Source organism: Trichogramma pretiosum, unplaced genomic scaffold, assembly GCF_000599845.2.
Source record: "Trichogramma pretiosum strain Unisexual culture from Peru unplaced genomic scaffold, Tpre_2.0 scaffold84, whole genome shotgun sequence".
Lineage (NCBI taxonomy): Eukaryota > Metazoa > Arthropoda > Insecta > Hymenoptera > Trichogrammatidae > Trichogramma > Trichogramma pretiosum.
In genome coordinates, this window is record NW_019640790.1 from 292,636 (window position 1) to 315,040 (window position 22,405).

The window sequence follows — 22,405 nt, forward strand, 5'->3', positions numbered from 1 at the left end:
TGTGTCTTTTTCGCTCTCGCGCTGGCATTACTGGCCGTGGAGGTGATATATACATGTACGAGACGCGCCTTTCCAATAATGTTCAGGCATTTCAGGTGTATGTGTATCCCTCTCTTAAACAGGCAGTGGACTGGCTATGTCGGCGCGAGCAGACAGTATCGCGCGATACCTCGTCGAGCGAGCATCGTTCGCGAGTCTGTGATCGACGTTACAGGCAGGCGCGCCTCGTCCTTTTAAATGATACAACGCGAATAATCCCGCGGCGCTCGGGTCACCGATAACGACACGAAAAACAACGAGTCTCGTAAGCTGGCCGTTGTTCAACGAGTGCCTGCAGTATGCATCATCGGTAGGGAATCGGAATCGCGACTTCCGATCGGTTGCGGCATGATCGTTGGCTGGGCACCGATCGACAGCGCGACGTTCGTTGCTAATTCTTTCAAACGAAACGCGTCCATGTGCGGATCTTCGACTCGATTCCGGCCTGCCTCGCATCAGTAACGCACCCATCGCTGCGTGATTTTGTGCGCGATCCGTCGCTATGATCGAGCTGTGCAGTTGAAATCGTAGGCACAGCTGCGCGCAAGTGTGCAGTGCGCAAAGAGGGAAAAGGGCAAGAAGAGAGCAGTGAATCGTTGTTGGCCTCGTCGCTCGTGGCTGCGCGCGTGTCTGTGATAAATTTTTCGAAGAAATGGAGGATCCGGATACGTGTTTCAGCGCTGGTAGCATCGCCGGCGCGGTGATCGGCACGTTCGCCGTCACCTGTCTCCTCTTCGGCCTCGCGGCCTTGATTTATCGCCAGTGGCGCAGACACAAGGGTGAGTCGACCAAGTGCACCATGTTTACAACGCCAGTATCTACAAAGTATCGTCGGGGAGGAAACGCGGGCAAAGATCGTCCGCGAACCGGTTGGCAGCCATCCTAATGCGCGCGCTCAACTGGACTCGCCGCGAATCGCTAAAACAGGTTCTTCGATTGGCGGCCCGTACGAGCAACGACAAAAAGGCCTCGTAAGCGTCGAGTGCAGGCATCGGTATCGGGCGTACCGCGTACGGCTGAAATTCGGCAGCTTTTCATCGCCAGTCGAGCCTCGACCGACGGTAGTCCAGTCAGCGGCGCCATTATATAAATCCCTCCGATGAATTATCAAAATTTCTCGACATTGCAATTCCATTAATAGATGGATGGCGAGTAAATCGTTCGTAAGCGAGCGCGCGTACACGCAAGACAATGCACAATGCAGCTATAGTCTCGGCTCGAGGTCCTTTGCTGCGGAATAAACGAACGCACGCAAGCCTTTAATGTGTAAGCAGGCGAGAGTGCAGGCGACAAACGGAAAAGCTTCGCGCTGCATACTGATCGCGAGCGCGCCAAGGTGTGCTGCCCGTTGCGTGCCACTGCCTCGACGCGCTCCCAGCCCAATGATAACTAGTCGAGAACTTGAGCTATGTATTCGCGCATACGCATATATTTTTTTTCTTCGTTCCGATCTTTTCTCCTTCTCCTTCTTCTTCTCCTACTCGATCTTCTTTTTATATCAAAATTGTAAAGGAGTTAATTATCCTCGTTGATCGATTAGCCAGTCGCGTACAATCACGTCGAGTGTGCCATGATAATGCAAAGAAAGAATTTCATAATAGCCAAAGCGCATACACGTTTGAGTATATTAAAATCTACCGGCGTAAGCGTATAGTGGCGCAACGCTTAAAGCGTTACCGATCTTTAAGAGCTCGCGCAGGTATTTATAGAAATGAATGCATGCCGTGTACGAAATCGTTTCGAGAATTCGCGCTATTATTATATATATCGGCGATTATGAATGAAACCTTATGTTCAAATAAACTTTTTACTTCTAGTATTTTGACATAGATATCATATGTGTCCTTAAATTTTAAATAACATTTTCGAAACCGTCTATCATCCTGTTTTAAATCACGATTAAATCTTTCTTCTATAGATTTAATACAACAAACTTAAAATTTAATCGAACTCGATCCGAACTTTCTTGGCCAAAAAATGTACAGAGCTTTCTCAGCTACTACCTTATACATTTTTTAATAGTCCCTCGAGTCTAACGGCCTGTAAAATGTTGAGAGTATCGCAAGTTTTTTGGTGTTCATTAGGCTTGAAGGTTCATTACAAAAATTTTATGATATTTATTGTGAATTCTGAAGAAGCACGGTGAAATTTTGATAATGAAAGTACGGATCGATCTCGATTAAATTTTGACTTTTACATTTATTTTTATAGCAGTTAACTTGCACAGTTCTCAGACCCTTGTGGGTTTTCCTGAATTCACTCAGGGCTGAACTATGATTTTTTAAAATATTTAAATGGGTGATAGTCCCAAAAATTTTAATAAAATCCGAGGACATGTATGAGATCACAATCAAAAAATTTCTCATCCTAGCCGAATTGTTTTTGTTAACTCGATTTTCCAGAGAATTTCATTCAAGCGCAGCACGAAAACAATCTCATATTTGTGTCATACGAGTATTATTTTAAATACAAAAAAATTCCACCATGACACTGAAAAATATAATGTTCTTAATGCATGCCACGAGTAATACATAGGTGAATTAATCGACTCGATCGCATCTACAATTTTCAGCATCAAGAAATAAAATTTCAAATTGCTCACATGTCATAGAATAACGAAAGATGAAATAATATAAAGCTTATGTCGATTGTCGATATGTTAAGCATATAATATTTGTAATATTTACACCTCCAATTGCATTTGCGTGCATTACCTTGTATTTGTGTTGCGCTGATTTTCCTGAAGATGTTTATTAAAAATCTCCTATGTGGAGATAATGTATAGATTGATGCAGTTTTCATCCTTTAAATCTCATTCCAGCAGCGAAGTGAATAATTTTTTACTTGTCCTTTTTTATTAGTCTTCTCATTGTAGTAAATCGGAGTCATTAAACGCAGCTTGGCTGTTGACATGCTCATTGATTGTAAGTACAAGCTATAAAATGTATGTTATATAGTACGACATGAAGCACGTGGCGTCTAGGAGATAGAAAAATGTCCTTTCAAAATGGTCCCACGAACTCGAAGTACATCAAGTGAGCCAAAGAATCAACTATGAACGTGCGATCTTTAAACAATATTATTCTATAAAAGATAATCATCATGCGCAACTGCAGTGGCGTCTCACTCCCACGCAAGCCCGAGCATCGCGCGTCTCTCTCTCTCTCTCTTTTGCGCGCGTCCATAACACAATGATCGTTTAATAACACGTATTGTTTACAAACGCATTTAAATACCGTTTGCGTGCAATAAGCAGCAAGTTACAGTTGGCAAACACACAGTGTCAGTTTGTATAGGTATGAAATCAAGCGATGCTCAAGTATAATGCGATATAGGTAGCAGCAGGTCATTGTCCCCGTGGCTCATCATCTGTTTACGTTGCGTCGACGCTGCTTGCCGCCTTTCTAGTATGCGTCGATGGTCGTTTTCCAATCGCTGTGCACGCACGTTGACGTTGTCCGAGTATAGCTAATTGATCGCCCGTCGTCTTAGCTGCGCACACGCGACACGTGCACTTATGAATACGATTCGAGGCACCATTTCCGATCCACGCATAAAATCAGCTCCGACGTTTTATTGATCCGAGCCTCTGCTAATCACTTATCGTGCACTTTAGCGACCGAATCGGTTCACTTTGAATGTTTATCGTGAGAATCGACGCGCTCAATGTCGCAACATATATCCTATACATACGTATGCCTGCGTTTGCGTAGTCCTAATGTGTGTAGAGAAATCGACTTTTACGTTTACAATTTGTTCGGCGACGAACCCGAAGATCGTGCACAACACCCCGAGAGACATTCTACATGTTGATACGCGAGCAGCAAAACACGAATTATATGCCCGTACTATATATAGCTTAAGATCTCCCTACTCAAGCCTCCCTATTTTCCTCTTCTTCTTCTTCTTCTTTTTGCTCTTTTTCGTCTCCGTCTTCTCGTGCTGAGCCTCGTCTCGCTTTTATCCTTTCAGCTGGATGTTGTGTACCGCATTCCAAGGAACTCACCTGCGCTTCTATATCTATGCCTCAGCGTTTGCCAAAGAAATGGAGAAAGAGAGAGAGAGAGAGAGAGCAAAAGAGACGCGTTCAGTATGTGTGTATACATTTATTCGCGTTTATGCATAAACCAGCTGTTTCGTTGCTCCGTGCGATTTTTCTTAACTTGTTTGAAATTTAAAAAAAAGCCGACTTTGTCATGTGCATCAAAGTCTATTAATCTTTGACTAAATCTTTGATTAAAAGGGAGCAAGTCCGGAAGATCTACAAATTTGTTAAAAAAAAAAAAAAAAATAATGATAATAATAGTAAAAAAAGTCAACAGGAATGATTTTGTTCTGTTAGTGTGTTTACGCGCCAGATGCACTGGCTTATTCTCCGGTGCGTCCTCTTTCTTCTCCTCAATAATCATTAGTTTTCTATACTATGGAACCGCAAGAATGCCGCCCGAGCTAGCTCGAGTTGGTTGGTTTTTCTTGCCAAGTTCATAATGTGGCGTGTCGCAGTCACGCGCGCTTTTTCAAACGCCGAGTAAGCTCGTGGAGGGACATTTCGAGAGCATAATGCCCAGACAATTTTCTAATTAATCCACGCACTTGTACAAAATAAATAAACTTCTCAATGATTATCCGGAGATAATCTCTACTGACGTTATCAATGTTTTCATCTATCTCTAAGTGCGATTATTCCGTAAATTGTTTTTATGAGTAGTCACGGCCGTGGAGACTCAGTGAAATACGAAAGAGTCATCATGCGACTGAGCATAATTTTTGGAATGCATTTATTTGTTCAAAACTTTTGCGTCTGAATCACTGTCTCTTTACCTCGTAGCAGCTCGTTCATAATTTCTCAGAGCACAACTCTTAATTGGATATATGGATACTCTTTGAGCTCATCAACTCCATTATTTCGTTCTCTTGGATGGAAAAAATTGTAATTCAAAGAAAAAAAATAAAAATGGAAGAAAATACGTTGACTAGGTGAGCTATAGACTCGCTTGTTCTCGACAATAAATACATCGAGATATTTTTTAAAATTAGCTCGGTATGACACGTTGGATAAATGCTCGAGTTCGTGTACGTATCAACTATGTGCAGATTTCGACAAAAAGTGTATTTAGGCTGGATGATTTGGCAGCTACAGGCGCATGAAAATCGTCAAGATTTTGTGAATGGTTAAATGGCAGCATGCGAGTAGCGTGTGACGGAGCTCGAGGAGAGCCAACCGCTAGCCAGGCAATCTCCGTAATACTCGCACGAGCGTACATATATTATAGCCGCCGAAGGCCTTTAGAAAGTCTTGGGCGCGCGAGCCTCGACTCGTGTCTCTTTTCCTCTCGCTCGCTTATCTATGCCATTCAATGCCTCTGCTCCCTGGCTCTCTATGTATGTATACGGTATAACGCTTTGCAAAGGTATGCGCGCGAGTCGCATATTTGTTGCTCGCTCGGCACTCGTATGCACGTGGCCTCTCGCACTGCATGTGTGTCCATATACGCACCAACACTACACATTTAACTAAACTGTTACATAAATTAAATTATTGAAAAATAGTCTTGAAAATTTCATAGTAGCTGCATAATGCTTGTTCCGGTCGATGAACTTTCGAATTTTCTGCCCGATTGATACAAATGTGGCGATCATCGTTTACTCATCTCGTCCGCGCTCCGACCCTTGACAATTGCGTCGGACTTTTAAGTTTGCTCACGTTAGAGTGATACGATGATATATTAATATGGACATGTATATTTTACCGTATGTGTATAGTATAATATGGCGGGAAACTCGATCGTCTCGCGGAGGAGTGTCGAATGCCGAGACTCGCAGCTGTTTCAGGTTGCTTCGCGTTCTCCATAATAATATCGCGTAAAAGAATATGTGCATGTATAGGCAGGTACACATGCAACGCGCAGCTTGTCACTCGCTCGGCTTACAATTATTTTACCTGCGGACGCGCGCCACATTGTAAGCCTGTACGAGTTTCGATAGGCCTAGGAGTAAAAACGCCTCGCACCGAATCTCGTAGCGAAGGCAACAAATCTGCATTCGGATTCGCTTTTTACTGCTCTTTTTGCGCCGACGATAATGAGAGATAGGATCGGCTACACTTGAATCTCCGGAGCCAATGATACACGGTATTAAGATATGTGAAAAATATCTACTCTGAAATTCCCGTATCGCATGAGAAAATCGCGTAATTTGATGTCTACGGAGAAACGTAAAAAGTCTTCAATATTCAATATTCTCTCACGACTATACGTACGAAGCGCAACTTAATATCATAGATGCTGCGTTTCTTTCACTTGGTCCCATTGCTGAAACACACATATACACAGTGCACAGATAGAGGTACAGAGACGCGTGCTCGGAAATGGTGACCCGTGGCTTCCTTTTACGCTCGTGCGAGTACATCCTACACACTCGTACACCAGCCTGTGTATATGTATAAAGTTTTTCAAACTGCTCTCGAGCGGACCGTACGTATAGGAGCGTGTATTATATCCTCGTAGTCCGAAAAGAGAAAGCCAGCTTTAACTATGCGGCGGCTCCACTTTAGCGCGCAATCCGGCTGAGCAGTACGTGTGTGCGAGTGAGAGCGAGTCATAGCATGAAAGTCCAACGCGCGTCCAACACACCTATCTTTTGCTATGTACAAGAGAGTTGGCGCGAAAATTGCGCAGACAGCTCCAACATATTGTGTCATTTTTGTCAACGCGGGCCTCGCAGCTTTTTTCCGACATTCCCTTGCCATGTTTGCTTTTCGTTGAACCGACGAATTTCATTCATTTCGTCCAACTGAGAGAGATCTATAGAGGACGACCATTCGGATTCGTCCATTCGATTCTTTTTTTCCTATGTATGATTTGTTTACTTTACGTATAACCTCGATATTATCCAATTAATGAACGCATAGATAAGATACTTCATTTGGTATCTATTTTTCCCTCGATCTGCGTAGTAAGTCAGCTTTCATGAGGATAACAAGGTCTATTGATGAATCATTTATTGCAATGTTTGAGTATGATTTAATCGACACTAAAAGCTCAAAATTCGTTGTTCTTATGCCAATTATATCTTGCGATGTTTTCATTTTCATAGAAAAAATAATACCAATAATTCGGAAACGAAAATAATCAGTTAACGCTGGCAGTTTTATCAACATTTTAATGAAAATAAATTTTTGGATGGCTTGATACAAAATGTAACTTTATTGCTTTTATTATAATATGCCAACGATGAGTTGAATTTACTGAAAAATGTATTGTTTTCAGCAAGTTTTCTATTTGATACGAAATGATTTTTCAATTAATTAAAATTATTATCTAGTAATCGGTAAAATTGTTGAATTCATGTTGCGATAAAGCGCTGTTATCGTATCGAAAAAATATTAATCGACTGATCGTAAACGCCACATCATTCGAAGATTTTAATTATTTTATAATTGAAATGAATCATCGCGAACAGGCATGCGGAAGGAAAATATGTCGAGTACAGTCGTCAACGTCGATTATCTAATTTCTATGAAAATAATCGATGATCAAAATTTTACCCGATGCATTTATACAAATCAAGAAATTCTTCGATGCATCGGTAATAGTAAAAAACCTAGTTAAGTGAAGTGTCGATGCGACAATTTTTTCTAAATTTTCATGTACACAATTGTCACTCATACTTGATAATAAATAATAACGCTTTATTTATAAACGAGAGAAAAAATGCGAGTAATTTCTATCGAGTACTTATCCCGAGCACTCCATTGTAAATCATCGTTGCGCAACTCTCGCGTAATATTGTAATAAGCTATGCGTGGTATGTACATGCACACGTAAAAATAATAGCGAGATTCCATAATAAAACGTGTGCAGCAATTTCAGGCATGTTGCCATAGAAAAATGTTATCCGACTAAATAGCAGCGAGATCTTTGTATAGACCATTTTGGTTGATAAGTTTTCCAACTCGCTGCGTCACCTGAACTAGGTCTACTGGAGTTGCCCGCGCAGATCTGGCGTGACAAGTATCCGAGCTTTTATTTTTCCCTTTTTTGCTCTCCCATTCGGACGAGAATTCATCTGCGTATATGCAATCCATGCTCGCGACGACGCGCTCGACGATGGATACACACCTGTGCACCGATCGAGTCGTTTATCTATGTCTATCGCAACTGCAACGCCGAGAATGTTGAATTTCATATGATAAAAAAGCCTCAACTTTCATACATGTCATATGCATGCGCAATACAGGTCTGTCATCGTCCGCGACTACTCGATATGCTGCATTGCGAGTCTGATTACTCGGCTCCTCGAGTGTAATAGAGTCTTTACTTTAAAACACCCACATGTTTTAAACAAGCACCCTATATGTAGTATCTTTTGACACCAAAAATTTTCCTCCATATTGGATTTTGTTCAACTTTTTTCATTACATTCATTTACATCGCATCAAGCGTGTGAACAGGAAGTAAAACTGCGCCAAAAAATGTCATTTAAATAATTAATTAGCGATCGAGTTAAAACAAATATTATCGTGCCCCCGAGGCCAGAATTCTTTCAGTGTCGATGTAATTTAATTAAAAATAATTTGTTTTCACCTATCTTAGATTACTTAATTAATCTATACGTATTATAAAGCACACGAGATTTACTCGGCGGCGCTATGAATCGGTGCATCGCTCGCCCCGTGAAATTATTGCGAGAAAAAACACACGCTCGAGCTCGTTATTAGCGCTCGACTAACCAACAATTAAACGGAAAATTAAAAGGAATAAAAAGAGAATAACAACAGCAAGAAGCAAGAGAGTCGTCATTATGTTCATTTAAAAACGATGCGCAGCGCCGCGAAAAAATCACTGCTTTATATAGACTAGCGTCGTTTTATACATATTTATATTTATATATATTTATAAACAGAGAGGCACACAGCAGCTTGCGTGGAAATAAATGCATGGCTAAATCTTCTTCGTCGTCGTAGTTGTATGAAGCACATGTGTATAATATAAATCTCGATGTATGTGGAGAATGCACGCCCCTGTGTGGGAATTTTTCCAGCTACATGCACTCTTTTAATTCACATATATCCGTTTTTTCTCCCTTCCCCAATCTCTTACTCTCTCTCTCTCTTTCGCTTTTTTTCTTCACTATTCGCGTGTTTGTATACATGTGCACATACGTGAGACAAGTAGATGAGTTTTAATCAAATTTTCTGGTACTGCTTATGCGTCGTGATTTTTATTTTACTTTGAAGATTGCCTCGATCATTATTTACCTTCGCGTGTGCAGGAAGATCAAGGTCGGGTCATTCGTGCGATTGCTGCCAGTTTAAAATTGCTTTTCATTCGATATTATTATATTTATTAAACGATTTTTTTTTTCTAACAAAAAGTACCAAAGCTTGTTTCTAACTTAGATATCAACCAAGTCGAACGAGCTGATATTGAGAAAATATGTAATAAAAAAAGAAAACAGAACGGATCGCGTACGTGTCCGATAAAACGAATCGATTGGAACGACTGTAGCTGCTATATACGTGCTTCAGCTCAATTGTAAAAAAACAGTTTTTCGTTACATTCGTGCATCTGGTTTTTTTTTAACGTACCATATGTCGATGGAGTGTGAATTTAGGTTGAAATTGATAAATTCGTAATTCAAGAGACAACATTTATAAATGACATATTGGAAAATCTAAGGATTGGAGTAATTTAATTAATCTCGAATGAAACTATCGTGGGAAAAGTATTATTCCCTTATCGCGCCAAATAACCATCGGTCGCGAAGCAAGTGGTTCTAAAACGCAAACGTATGACAATATTGGTTGCTACGTAACACTTATTATACATTTTGCGAAAGCGTCAGGTGTCAAGACTAGTTGAGATTCTTAGCAGAGTTGAAAAAAATTCAATGACTCATGACAAAAAGTAAATTTGAAATATTTGCACAAAACACTGGGTAATATCCATTGTCACTTACGCTGGTGTGAGTTACATCAGTGTCGAAGCCTAATTTTGAGTTTCGTTCGGCAAATACGTTGTTCATTGTCCCGAGGCTCGCAGGGATCTGTTGGCGCGAGTTTTGATATAATAGCGATGAGTAAGCGAGCCGAATGACGAGCTGTCGAGTATAGGATGTGTTTATAAAAGAGTCGATTGCTTTCTTATTAGACAATAAATAGTGTCATCGCGCACACCCATACCGAATTCGAGATAATCGCGTATTGTTCCCGTTTCATTGTTTAAAATTAAATAACGAAATGTTTATGCGACAGATATTGGCCCTTACACGCGCGCTCTCGAGCCAACCTGTAACATTTGTTTCATTTTACTCTCGTTATCGCATCATATCGATGTCGATGTATCGGGCCTCTGACGTAGCCCCATGTGTACACTTTTTGGGAATCAATATACCCATACATGAAATTGAGTCAAACTACGACGATTTCTCGTTTCCACACACATACATAAATGTTGTATAAAATATGTGTGTTATACTTTTGGAAGAGAAGTAAGCCAACTCTGGGTGCGTGTTACAAACGTCGAATGCGTTTTCAGTGCGCGCATCGAGAAACAGGTTTCGCGAATCATGCGAGCGCGAAAAATAAACATAAAAAAGAAAACGTCGAAAGAGGGGAAGAGAGAGAAAGAGAAAGAGATGTGGAGAGGATACGCTCTCGTGTAATAATGGGGGTCGTCGCTGCGGAGTTTATCAAAGAGGAAGGAGCCAGAGGGAGAAAAAATTGTCATGGGTGAGAAAGAAAGTGCTGAGGCTTACTGATGCACCTTGTCCTCTTTTAGTCCCTCTTTCTTCCTCTTTCTCCTATGTTTTTTTTAATTTGTGATTTTCGTCTGTCGTAAACTATAGGACTTTATGTAATTTTGTCAATAAAACAATGGCGTTAGCAGATGGCATTACAAGAAAAAACGATTGGAAGAATAGTAAACGATACTGTGCTATCATGCCACGATGAGCACGCGGCAGCCGTGTTGCGTTATTACCTTAATAGCGCAATCTGAGCCGTTCACGAGCACAAATAGATTTTTATTCAAAACCACATTAACCGCACAGGTGCTTCACTTTCGCTCCCTTCGAAGCCGTCGCTATTGACGAACGTCGAAAGATAAAAAATCACAGAGCGACAATAATATTTGACAGGGCCAGTGTGATGGTTATCATCTTTTTTTAAAATAAAATTTAATAGTAAGAAAACCATTTGTTACAAATTGTACAATTACTGATTACACATATTTTTTACGATATCACTTTAGCACGTGTGGTCAAACTTATCTGCGTGTTTGGTTCATATTGCTCAATATGTTAATTCATAGTAAATATTGTGGGCGATTTAAAATAATAACAAAAAAGGCAGCTTGAAAAAAGAACCATTAAAATGTTAAAATATGCATTTGAAATTATTTTTGAAAAACTCGTACTTGCTTAAATATTATCATTGCACAGAGCAACTATGTACAATCGAGTATTCACCTAAAGTTGGTGATCCTAATTGAATGAACTCGTTAGACTTAGCAAAAATATTTTTTAACTTTTTTAACCAACTGTAATACGACTTTAATATACGCGTATACACCAGTGACAATGACCTTGGCTCTGGCGCAGTGTACACACCGCCGGCTCGCATAATATAAACTCGCATACGATATGCAGCAGTGTCCTTGCGGTTGGTTTGTATATCACTCGAGCTCATAATGTTTTAGAATCACATACACACAGACACATCGAGCAAAGCTGCAAACGGCCCCTTTGGTTTACGATTCGAGAAAAAACTCGGCTGGCTTTTGGAAAACACATCGGAAGTCGCGCATCCATTAGAGTTATGCAAGAAGCAGGCGGTAGAAGAAGCTCCGCTGGTGGCCGTAATCTAGCTGACTATTCACCTATCTGATATGTTGTCCTGTACGATCGATTAAATCCAGGTTGTGACGTAATTTTTGTTTCTGTCAACAATTTTGTTCCGTCAACAATATAATATGATTAATTATGTAGGCCCGCGACTGATTCGTATCGTAAATTATCCTTCAAATTCGCTATATACTCTCGAGTATTGCAAATAAAGAGAAGCGGCAACAAATTTATCGAAATCACGTTTGAACTTGAGCAAATATGTCAATCTGCGCGCCAGCAGCACGTGCTTCGTTTAAATTCGTGTCAGGTATAAACGAACAATATTATACTTGTTTTATTTGCTTTTCGTCGCTTCGTCATCGTTATGCATTTTTACGACAGTACATTTTTCAAGACTACATTACGAGCTCGTAATAACATGGCTATACCGTCAACATTTCCACTCGAGCTCTTTGCTGCTGCACTCGGATGCAGCAAGTGCATCCACAAAGGATCGAAATCTACGTGTCAGGATCATGGCGCTCTCGCTCTTAGCGGCTCTTGGCGTCTTTTTCGCGCTACACACGATGCACCAGCACAATAAACGCATTACACACACACGGTGCATTATTTCAAAAGCGTGATATGACATGTCTTGTTATTGTAGCTATTAGAAAACTTTAAAAAAATGAAAACTAAGACGGTAGAACCTTTCATTTCAACGAATTTAACCTTCCGCAACTATAAAATTTCCATCAAAAAAGACCACATTGATTTGCCAGCCGGATAAACACACAAAATGTCCCCTCCGTGACCTGTCCTGAACTCAGAATCGATTGTTTTCACTCATTAAAAACATTTTTACAAATATCCAGCAATATTGTGATACATGGGCCTTATTCTATACATCCTAAAGAAAGTTTTTTTGTATAACTCGTCATCTTAAATAGTCTCAAAACAATTGTACATAAGTAACAAATGTGTCCTTAAATTATGTGAAATTTTACATCATTACAAATATAGTGCCAGTAAACGTGCTAGACAATAATTTTGACCTCTCTAACTATACGAGGGTCATCTTTCAGAACTAAGGTACTCGATTTTTACCCGTAGAGTAATCAAATCTTAGTTGCAGCTTCGCTATAACAATATTTGCACACGAAAATCGTAATAGTAAAATAAAGTGTCCCCTCCGTGATCGACGAGTTTTCGAGCTAGCTCTTTTTGTTTTTGACTCTGGTGGCATAAAAACGTTCGTTTTTACAAACAATTTTTGTGGGTGATCGGAAAAAAAATGTTCAACTTTGTTATCGTCGTGAAATTTGATGAGAGTGCGATTTGTCCCCTCTGTGAATGTCCCCTCCGTGAGAAATTTTCATGTTTGCAATAAGAAATTAAACGGATTAGATGATGGCCGGTAAAAAGTAAATATTCCATGAAAAAACAAAGAATCAAGTGTCAGAAACTACGGGGGTCCGGAAAAATTAAACTCAAAATAGAAGAAAATAAGTTTTTCAATTTTTCCAATATTGCCCATTTTACCCACTCCAAATATCACACTTTTGAAATAATGCACCACACACACATAGATATGAGGCAGCTCAAGGTCAGCGACGTGCAGTACCTGAACCGCAGTCGACCTAGAAAATCTCTGCATGTGCATGCTCATACGTGCTGTGTACTCCCAGAGTTCGCGTGTATTATATTTTAGTGTATCGAGCTTATGAACCAGTGTGCGCATGAAAATTCTTATCGGTCTGTGATTAATTTTGCGCATCGATCGCCCGATCGAGGCTTATATATATTACATGCACCTCGATTGGCTACATTTCGTTCTTCTGCCATCATTTTTACGAATGAATTGCGAGAATGATTCGCCGTACGCGTATTATGCAAGCTTCGAGCGACTCGATGTCGAGGCAGGCAATTACTATGTGGTGCAAATAGTCGCGTTCGGTCACGCAGATACTTTTCTATGGGTGCTTTCGGAGAGAAAGTCGGCTCGCTTTGAAAAATTAAGCCAAGAACAAACGCGGAAAATGACTCCAACTCTGACGTCTTATTGTAAACATGTATTACAACGTGTCGAAACGCTTGTAAAAATGCAATTATGAAATTTCAATAAGAATCGCGGCCTTGTTTAAGCAAAAAAAAAAACTTTATTCTTATTTATTAATCAGCTTAGGTTTTAGATCAAGAGTGCGTAGTACATCTATATTAGAACCGTATGGAAAATCCTTGGCTAAGCCGAGAATGGACTTATTCTACATACGAATCGCATCGTGAAATAAAATCACGTCAGCTTGGAGATTTATTGTGCGCAGATTTATGTTTACTCATCTCGCGCGGAATCATGAGCGCCTTTTCAAAAGCACGCTAAATTTGATCGATAAATATTTTCAACATTCTCTGCTACAAGATGCAGCAGCGGCTGCGAATAAGAGACGCGTTAAAAACTGTTGCAATTATTACGTTTAGCGCCTACTACAAAAGAACATAATAGCCATTAGTTTTTTTTTATTCGAAAACTGAGACAGTGAGTATATAGACACGTCGCGCGCGTTTCTCAATATACTCGCTCCTGCCTGGAAGTGTCGGCGTGCCGTACGCTACGTACACTCTTGACAATAATTATCCATCATCTCAAAAGACACAAGTTTGCGCTCCGTAAATGGAGGTAGCTCGCTTGAGCCGCGCCACAACTCCATTTTCTCCTCGTCGTCGTTGTCGTCGTGTTTTTAGCTCTGATCATTATTATATCGCGTGCATATTTTAAAAAATCTTGCTCTGTTTATATTGTAGTGCATACTTAATAGGAAATACGAGAGCTTAATACGAGAGGTGGCATAGTTGGAATCTCAAGTTAACTTTATACCGAGTCTCGCGTAACTGAGAATAATCATTGTGCGGCAGATTTGGAGAACATTAAATTAAAGCTTGATTATACTACATCGGTGATTGAATCTACTCCATTTTTGCGCACACGCGAGTTTCCCTACATTCTTATAGGCTCGATTCCGAGGCATTTCAACGATTGCAATATGACATAATTATATGCACGGATTTTTCGCTCTTAATCCTCGTCTTGCTAAACAGGCTGCAATTCAGCGAAAAAATTACCTTACAGACATTTTTTGATAAATTCTACCTTGCTGGGCAAAATCCGTTTACTGGGGAAAGATGAAAGTTTGAAATATTTCAGTTGAAGAATAAAAGGAAGCAGCTATATAGTTGCTGCTGCGAGAGACAATAAGCGCGGCGTTTAAGCGACTCGTCGACAACAAACAGTGGCGATGACGAGACTCGCGAAGACGCGACGCGCGACTTATGGCGCTATATGCGTCGTGTACGGATGTTGCATAAGTTGCAGCACATAATATGCATACATTTTCATAAGATGTTAACAATAGGCTGGCGCGAGAGAGGCGAAAAACCCGATGAAATACGTACGTGCAGGATTTTAGATGCAGTCCACGTGGGTGTGCTACGCAGGCTCGCTCCATCGTTTACCCAATGACTAATCGTAACGATTTTTATACATTACACGCTTGATATTATTTTTAGACATCGTGGCGATCCTTGAATCGTCGTACGTGTCAGCGTACCTTGAACAATTGGCGCTGTCGAAACTAAAAATAATAAAATATTTTGCGTGAGAATCTATCGAGCGACCTGTAAGATACGACAACGAACGGATTTTCGAATAAGAGATGATCGGCCGCGCGCCGTCTCATATACACGCGCAAGTTGATTCGGAGCCTGCGAACGCACACGTAGATATGTATATGTTTGCGCAAAATCTTTTACGGAGCCGAGTTGGGTTATTAACTCTTTTCGAATTCACGTGAGCATCGGGGCCTCCGATGCCCGCTTGTCTCGACTCGAGAGCAGCTTGTACATAATGCTGGTGCCGGCTCCCCCTTCGCGACTCCCTGACGTAAACGATGCCTCGAAAAAAATTAAAAAAAATTAGCCAACAAAACCAAGTTCAAAAATAAAACAACGAGTGAATGATACTATACAAGTGTACCTAGAGGTAGGGAGCCTTGACCAGTTTCTCAAACCGCATGAGCGTTACACATTTTTATACCAGGCTCAGGATGCTTTATCCTGTATATGAGCAAAATGTAGTAATCTTTTAAGAAGAGATTTAATCGGAAGATTCAGTGTATTCCCACGCGTAAATTTTTTAATTTCTGAATCTTTCATTAATATTTCGTATACTTTTTCGATGTATTCCATACACTTATCGTTAGCGCTACTGCTATTTATCAACCAAGTTTAACAGTAGGTTGTAAACATATTTATCTATTAACGAAACAAAAGCGATATCATCTCTAGCTCTCTTTCTCTCTCATCGATATATGATCTACTAGCAACATGAAAAAATAATGTCTAACGACACAAATCGTCGTTTTCCCTTCCTTTTCTCGACTTAAAAAGTATAATAAATACGTGTTCACCTTTCGCGGAGATGCATCATTTGACTTGACTCTCTCGCGTGTACTGCACGCTCTAGAAAGTCTCGCGGCAAAATCCGCTTCGGTGTAAAAAAAAGTCATGGGAAGAGCGGTGTATGCGATAAATAATATGTATGCGTGTAGCATCGGTATGCGTGTACATGTGCGAATTAATCATCTACGTATGTACAATATTACGGATATTATACATTTGGCTTAAAATGTCAATACACATTTATAATTTGAAATTTATATTTATACTAAGATGTAGCTTTTTGGGTCGATATTCACCCGTTTACTAAAGTTTTTAAAAACATGATATTCAAATATAAAAGTCTTCAAATAGTCTTTAAAGTGTCAAATAGATTAAAATGTGCCGACCTAATGACAATAATAATAACTCTTGGTAGAAATGCTTTGAAGCGCAAATTTAAAAAAAATGTAAAAACATCGATTGAGTATAAGCACGAAAGAATTTCAATTCGGTTACCTTGATTCCGGATCGATCGAGGACGCGCAAAATCAACTATCAATCCATTGAAAAACACGTATCGAGTCATTGGGCCATCCGTCCACGAGCGATGACGACGTTATTGTTGCACGTCGAGCTAAACATATATTATAATCGTTCTACGATCGACGCTATAGCATTAGAAAATGGACTCATGGGTAGTTGGAGTCTCTCCCACGCTTGGCGCGAATATATGAACTATAAATGCGCGGTCGGCTCGAAGTGGCTGCGTTTGGATCATCGATAAATTTATTTCATATATGAAAGAGATAATCCCGCCTTGTGTGTATAAATGTATGTTGCAAAAATAATGAACAGTTCAATCGGTCCGATGAAGAGAGGAATGGAAAGAAAATTTTTTTAAATGATCGATCATTAAACTGGTTTCTGTAAGCGCAACCGATTGCGTCATATTATATAAACGTCACGAGCGATGTGTGCGCCGAGAATTACATATACACAAGCTCCCGACGCGGTTACGACACGCGACTATCCTGTGGCATTTATACATACACGAGTTTTCTCGGTACATCAGCTGATGAGTTTATAACACGGCACAATAATATCCGAATTCGGCTCGAAAAAAACGTTTACGATGTCTTATCTATAGTATGGCTTGGGCAAATTAAAAAAAAATCCTCATTGAATATTTGCAGGCAAACATCTGGTACTCGTGACGGATCCGGAAATCGTCGAGGAGGCCTACGCGTTCGACAATCCGTGCTTCAAGGACGTGACGCCGGCGACGACGCGAAGTCTACGGCCGCAGAACAACAGCGTTCTGTCATCTCGAACCGAGACGACGACTAATAACGCAACTTCGACGCCCATTTCCAAAGAAGCCACCGGCAAGTGGTCCCTCGGCTCGCCTTGGGCCAACATCGGCAAAGTCATCGATAAACGCCGAACGCTCGACGACTCCGTGATCGGGGTGAGTAATTCGCTGTCCATCGATTTGGTATACAATTGTGAATATAGAACTGAAGGTCGATGCTCGTTTCAGCCGAAGGCAGCCCGAGTGTCGATGGTGAGCCTGCGGAGTCGCGACTTCACGGGTCTCGGCTTCAACGTCTGCGGCAATATGCGCGAGGGCATATTCGTCAAGGACCTGATGCACCGCGGACCTGCCTCGGAGTCCGGTCTCATCAATCCAGGTGAGTTTTTGCCCGAGCGATCTTGGGAGCGAGCGAGCACAGTGCCTTAACCCACGACCTCCAACAGGTGACCAAATAAGCAGCATCAAAATATCCTTCCGCTCGATGGTCTACGAAGATGCCTTGACCATACTGTCGTACGCCTCGCCTTACGAGGTCGAGCTGGAAGTCGAGAGCGGCGTGTCCACGCCCAACTCCAAGCCCACGACTCTGCTGAAAAAGTCGAGCGGCGTCACGCCGACCAATCAGCGCATATGCCATCCTCTCTATCGGAGTCAGTCCATACCCGAATTGTCGCAGCAGTCCTCGGCGCACAGGAAGAAGCGTCTCTTCACCAACGATCTGACCAAGGATTCGACCATCAAGTCCATCAAATCGAATCCGGGTGTTCAAACTTTGGAGCGCAAACACGAAGAGATGAAGAATCACCACCCTAAATTTGGCATTAAGGTGCGTGCTCTTTTTTATCGTTACATGTCTTGCTATACACAGAGTGAATAATTGTAGTGAAAATAACGATCGATTTCTAACGTCACAGGTATTGCCCGCCCTCGACGGCACGATACATCGAGTGGAGACGCAAAACGAGCACAACACGAACCTCGAGCGTCGTCACTCTCGCAAAGCAGAGACGGACGACAACAAGCGTAATTCCCAAGTCAGCAACGGCAAAGATCGGCGCATCGTCACCGAGAGCACTCAGCAAAGGAGCAACTCCAGCGGCAAAAAAGCCGTACACGTCAACGACGGCTTTGGAATCGACGTACCCGATCGAGCCTCCGAAATCGTCAAGGTTGGCATCGTCCTCGACTTCTGGCATAGAATTCGTATCACAACGAACACGATTAAAGTCGCGATTTACCTTTCCACAGGATAACTGTCTGATGATTCCAACGGAAGTGCCAGCCGAGGTTCACAATGCCGCGATGGTGGCTCGTAGAAATCGCAAGAGTTACACGGAGCAGCCAGCAACGAGCAAGAAGTTGTCGGCCGAGCCAACAGCCTCGTCAACACCGGACCGAAGCTCCAAGTCTCGCCGAGACAGCGATTTGGAAGCCAAGAGTCCGAGCAAAGGCAAGCGCAAGGCACCCGCGCCTCCTGCCTCTCGTAACGCTTCGCTCGAAGAAACTACCTCGAGAATCGATAATCCGGAGGACCAAGGCATCGGTGCGTCGACTAACGAAGAGGTAACACAACGATTACAGAATACACCCTTTATGACTCAAATATTATTTGCATCGTATAAATTTATCGCGCCTCGTAACTGAATGTTTGTGGCGTGCTCAGGAAAAAAGGGAGGAAAAAAAGGGCCAAGCAGCGAAGCAGCAGAAGGAGGACACGTTGAAAATGCAGCAAGCCATGCGAAGAGTCCAGGCGCATCGCGTCTCCGAGTCGGACACCGAGACCGAGCTCCAGCAGAGCCTGACCAACATCGAGCTGAAGCCGTCGGAGATCACGATACACCACACACCCGTGCCCGAAGTCAGCAACGAGTCGGACGAGGTCGACGAGGCCGAGCTCTACCGCAAGGCCGCCAGCCTCGGTGATCTGTCGCGCTACGAGGCCAAGGCCAACTCGCAGACCCTCGAGAGGGCCCAGAGCTTGGACATGACGGATCCGTGCTCGAAGAAGCGCAAGGCGCCTCTGCCGCCGCCCGACGACATCAACGAGTCCACGGAGGATCTCACGAAGCTCGATCAGATCGAGCGCAGGAAGCTCAAAAAGTCCAGCGAGTGGGGAACGCTCGAGGACGCTTTCTGGAAGGCCGGCCAGAGCGACCAGTCGAAGCTCGCCAAGGACGAAGAGCAGCCGCCGACCGACTCCCAGGAGACGAGCATCGAATTGTACAATTTACCCCTGAGCACGAGGCTGACGCGCCAGTTCATCGAGGCCGAGAAACAGTTCAACGCCGAGACGGACAATTCGCTGGCGCGTCTGCTGAACGACGGGACCACCGTGAAGGCGCCGCCCGACGAGCGAGTCGAGGCCGAGTTCCGCGAGGCGCATCCACTGCCGCCGGACAACGACCAGGAAGAAATCCTACTGGAGCGCGAGAGCGAGCCAGCGCTGTTGGCGAGAGCCTGCAGCGGCGGCAACGATTCGCCAAGCGGTCCGGACTTCAAGAGCGCCGTCGACTTCTTCGAGGAGAGCTCGGCAAATACGCGCAAATACGAGACGAAGCTCAGCCTCGCCGCCGAGCAGCCCGAGGATCTCTACGGCGAGCTCGAGGAGGTGCACGAGGAGCCGATCGTCAAAGTCACGCAGCTCGTCGAGCCGTGTCCCGGCTGCGAGCGCAGACACGAGAGCCACAGCGGCATCTGCGCGCTCGCCAAGGACTCGACCAACGACACCGCCGACCCATCGTCCTATCGCCAAACGATAAGGCTGCAGAAGCAGGACGGCCTCGAGGAGAAGGAGGCGACGCTCGGCCAGCACGACGCGTCCGCCATGGAGAGGTTCGAGACGCACTACGCCAAGCCGATCATGCACGACTTCGGCAGCGACGACGAGGAGCCGGATCGAGGCCAAGAGGAGAAGCTCGACGGCTCCTCGTGCACGGTCACGATCAACAGCGAAAAGCTCGACGACCGGGCCAACGTCAGTAACGTGAGTGTGTCCTCGTTGTCCGTTGACCTGGGCAGCGAGTCCGGGCCAGAAACGGGCCCGGCTCAAAAAAAGCAGCTCACCTACGTCACGGAGATCAAGGTGATGCCGCAACGAGCCAAGGATCAAGAGGTCCTCGAGCTCAACGAGCAATCGCTCGACAACCAAGAGATCGTCTCCTTTCTGGAGAATCGTAAGGAGCCGCGACCGACTTCCAACGGCAAATTGCCGCTGGGCCAGAAGCCCCCTGTACCCCCGAGGCGCTCCGATGCCCCCAGGTACGTGCCCACGACGAGGAACGACGAGAGACAAGTCGTTTACGTCTCGGAATACAGATCGCCCGCCAAAGACGAAAGCCGCGTCATCTCCAAGGATAGTTCCAAGGAGATCGAGATCAATCCTTGGTCGAACGGCGCCAGTCAGCCGCAGACCGTGACAAACATCGTACTCTCGACGTCGACCGAAGATCAGATCATCAACAAGTGAAAAGAAAAGTCCCACTAGTTACGCACATATTTCTAAGCCTTTTTAAATTCCGTATACCCTAAACTTGGCTCATTTTAAAAGAGTAATTGATTTGATCGATAAATATTTTCTTGGGAAAATTAAATCAATTTAATCGACAATATATGTAATAATGAATCAATAATAGAAACATGATTGCAATCAATTCGTTGCAAACCGTATAGTTGTTTTAGCGTAAAATAACTCGACGCGATTCTTCAATTTACTAAAACTTCAAGTAATTTTTACAACCTTTTTTTAGTAATGTTGTTGTTTTATCTAATAATTTAACATAAAATAACGTTAATTTTTTTGTTGATGAAACGGTATGTTATAAGGTGTCTGTGCCATATAAGGGTAAAGTTGGAAAAGAATAATCTTGTAACTTTTATTGTTATAACAAGATGAAAGACATTCTATAACTTAAACTCTCTGGTATGCATGAAAGAAATATTACATAATGGTATGTACAAATTTCACGATTTAGTAAATTCAGGACAGAGTGTAATTACATGTTAAATAGTAACTACTTTTAATTATTTTTAGTTTATACCATTATACACTTAAAAATCATCAAATGAAGACCTTTCATTGCATCAAAAACAATGTGTACAATATATGAAGGTTGCCGGAATTTTCTTATTGAAATAATTTATGATTTATTTTATAATAAAGAGAAATTTATAATGCAAATTTCAATTTTTATTGAGAGATAGAATAGTTACTAATTTATAGAATTCATTTACTGGCACTGGCCATGTATAAAAATAATTTATGATGTATAAAATATTAGAATTATTTAGAAGATTGTATAAATATAAATATATTAACAAGTATACACCAATTCGCTCCCAATTTAAAAATTTTAATAAAAATTGTGTTAAAAAACATAAATGGAAAGTAAATAGCATGGATTTATAAAAATATTTAGAAATTTATTCAAATGTATTCATAGTAATAATATGGATAAATGAAAAATGTCTCGAAGAATAAAAACCCTAAAAGAATTACAGACAAATAAAATCAAAGACAAAAATTTTGTAAAATAATCTATAAAGAATTCATTTTGTATCAAGTACCTTGAACTATGTTATAGTTATTTAACATGCTTATGCATTTCATCATATCAATGCAGTCATTTTTAATCAATATTTCCTAAATTTTTATAGAATCTACTTTTATATAATATTTCACATTAGAGTTTCTTATCCTGGTGCTTGTAAATGAATTTTACTTATAAAAAATTTAAGGATATTCAATACAAATAAAAAAAATTAATATTGTACATATAGCTTTATTTAAGTCAA

The 22,405-nt window shown here is 41.9% G+C and overlaps 1 protein-coding gene across 1 annotated transcript; it reads left to right on the top strand.

Moving 5' to 3' along the window:
- Positions 1-177: 177 nt before the first annotated feature.
- On the top strand, positions 178-22,358 carry LOC106657833. Its single transcript, XM_014379510.2, has 7 exons — positions 178-818; positions 17,493-17,767; positions 17,840-17,990; positions 18,058-18,440; positions 18,529-18,783; positions 18,863-19,177; positions 19,278-22,358. The coding sequence occupies exons 1-7, from the start codon at positions 692-694 to the stop codon at positions 21,078-21,080; spliced, it is 3,309 nt and encodes a 1,102-aa protein (XP_014234996.1). The 5' UTR covers positions 178-691; the 3' UTR covers positions 21,081-22,358.
- The last annotated feature ends 47 nt before the right edge of the window (positions 22,359-22,405 follow it).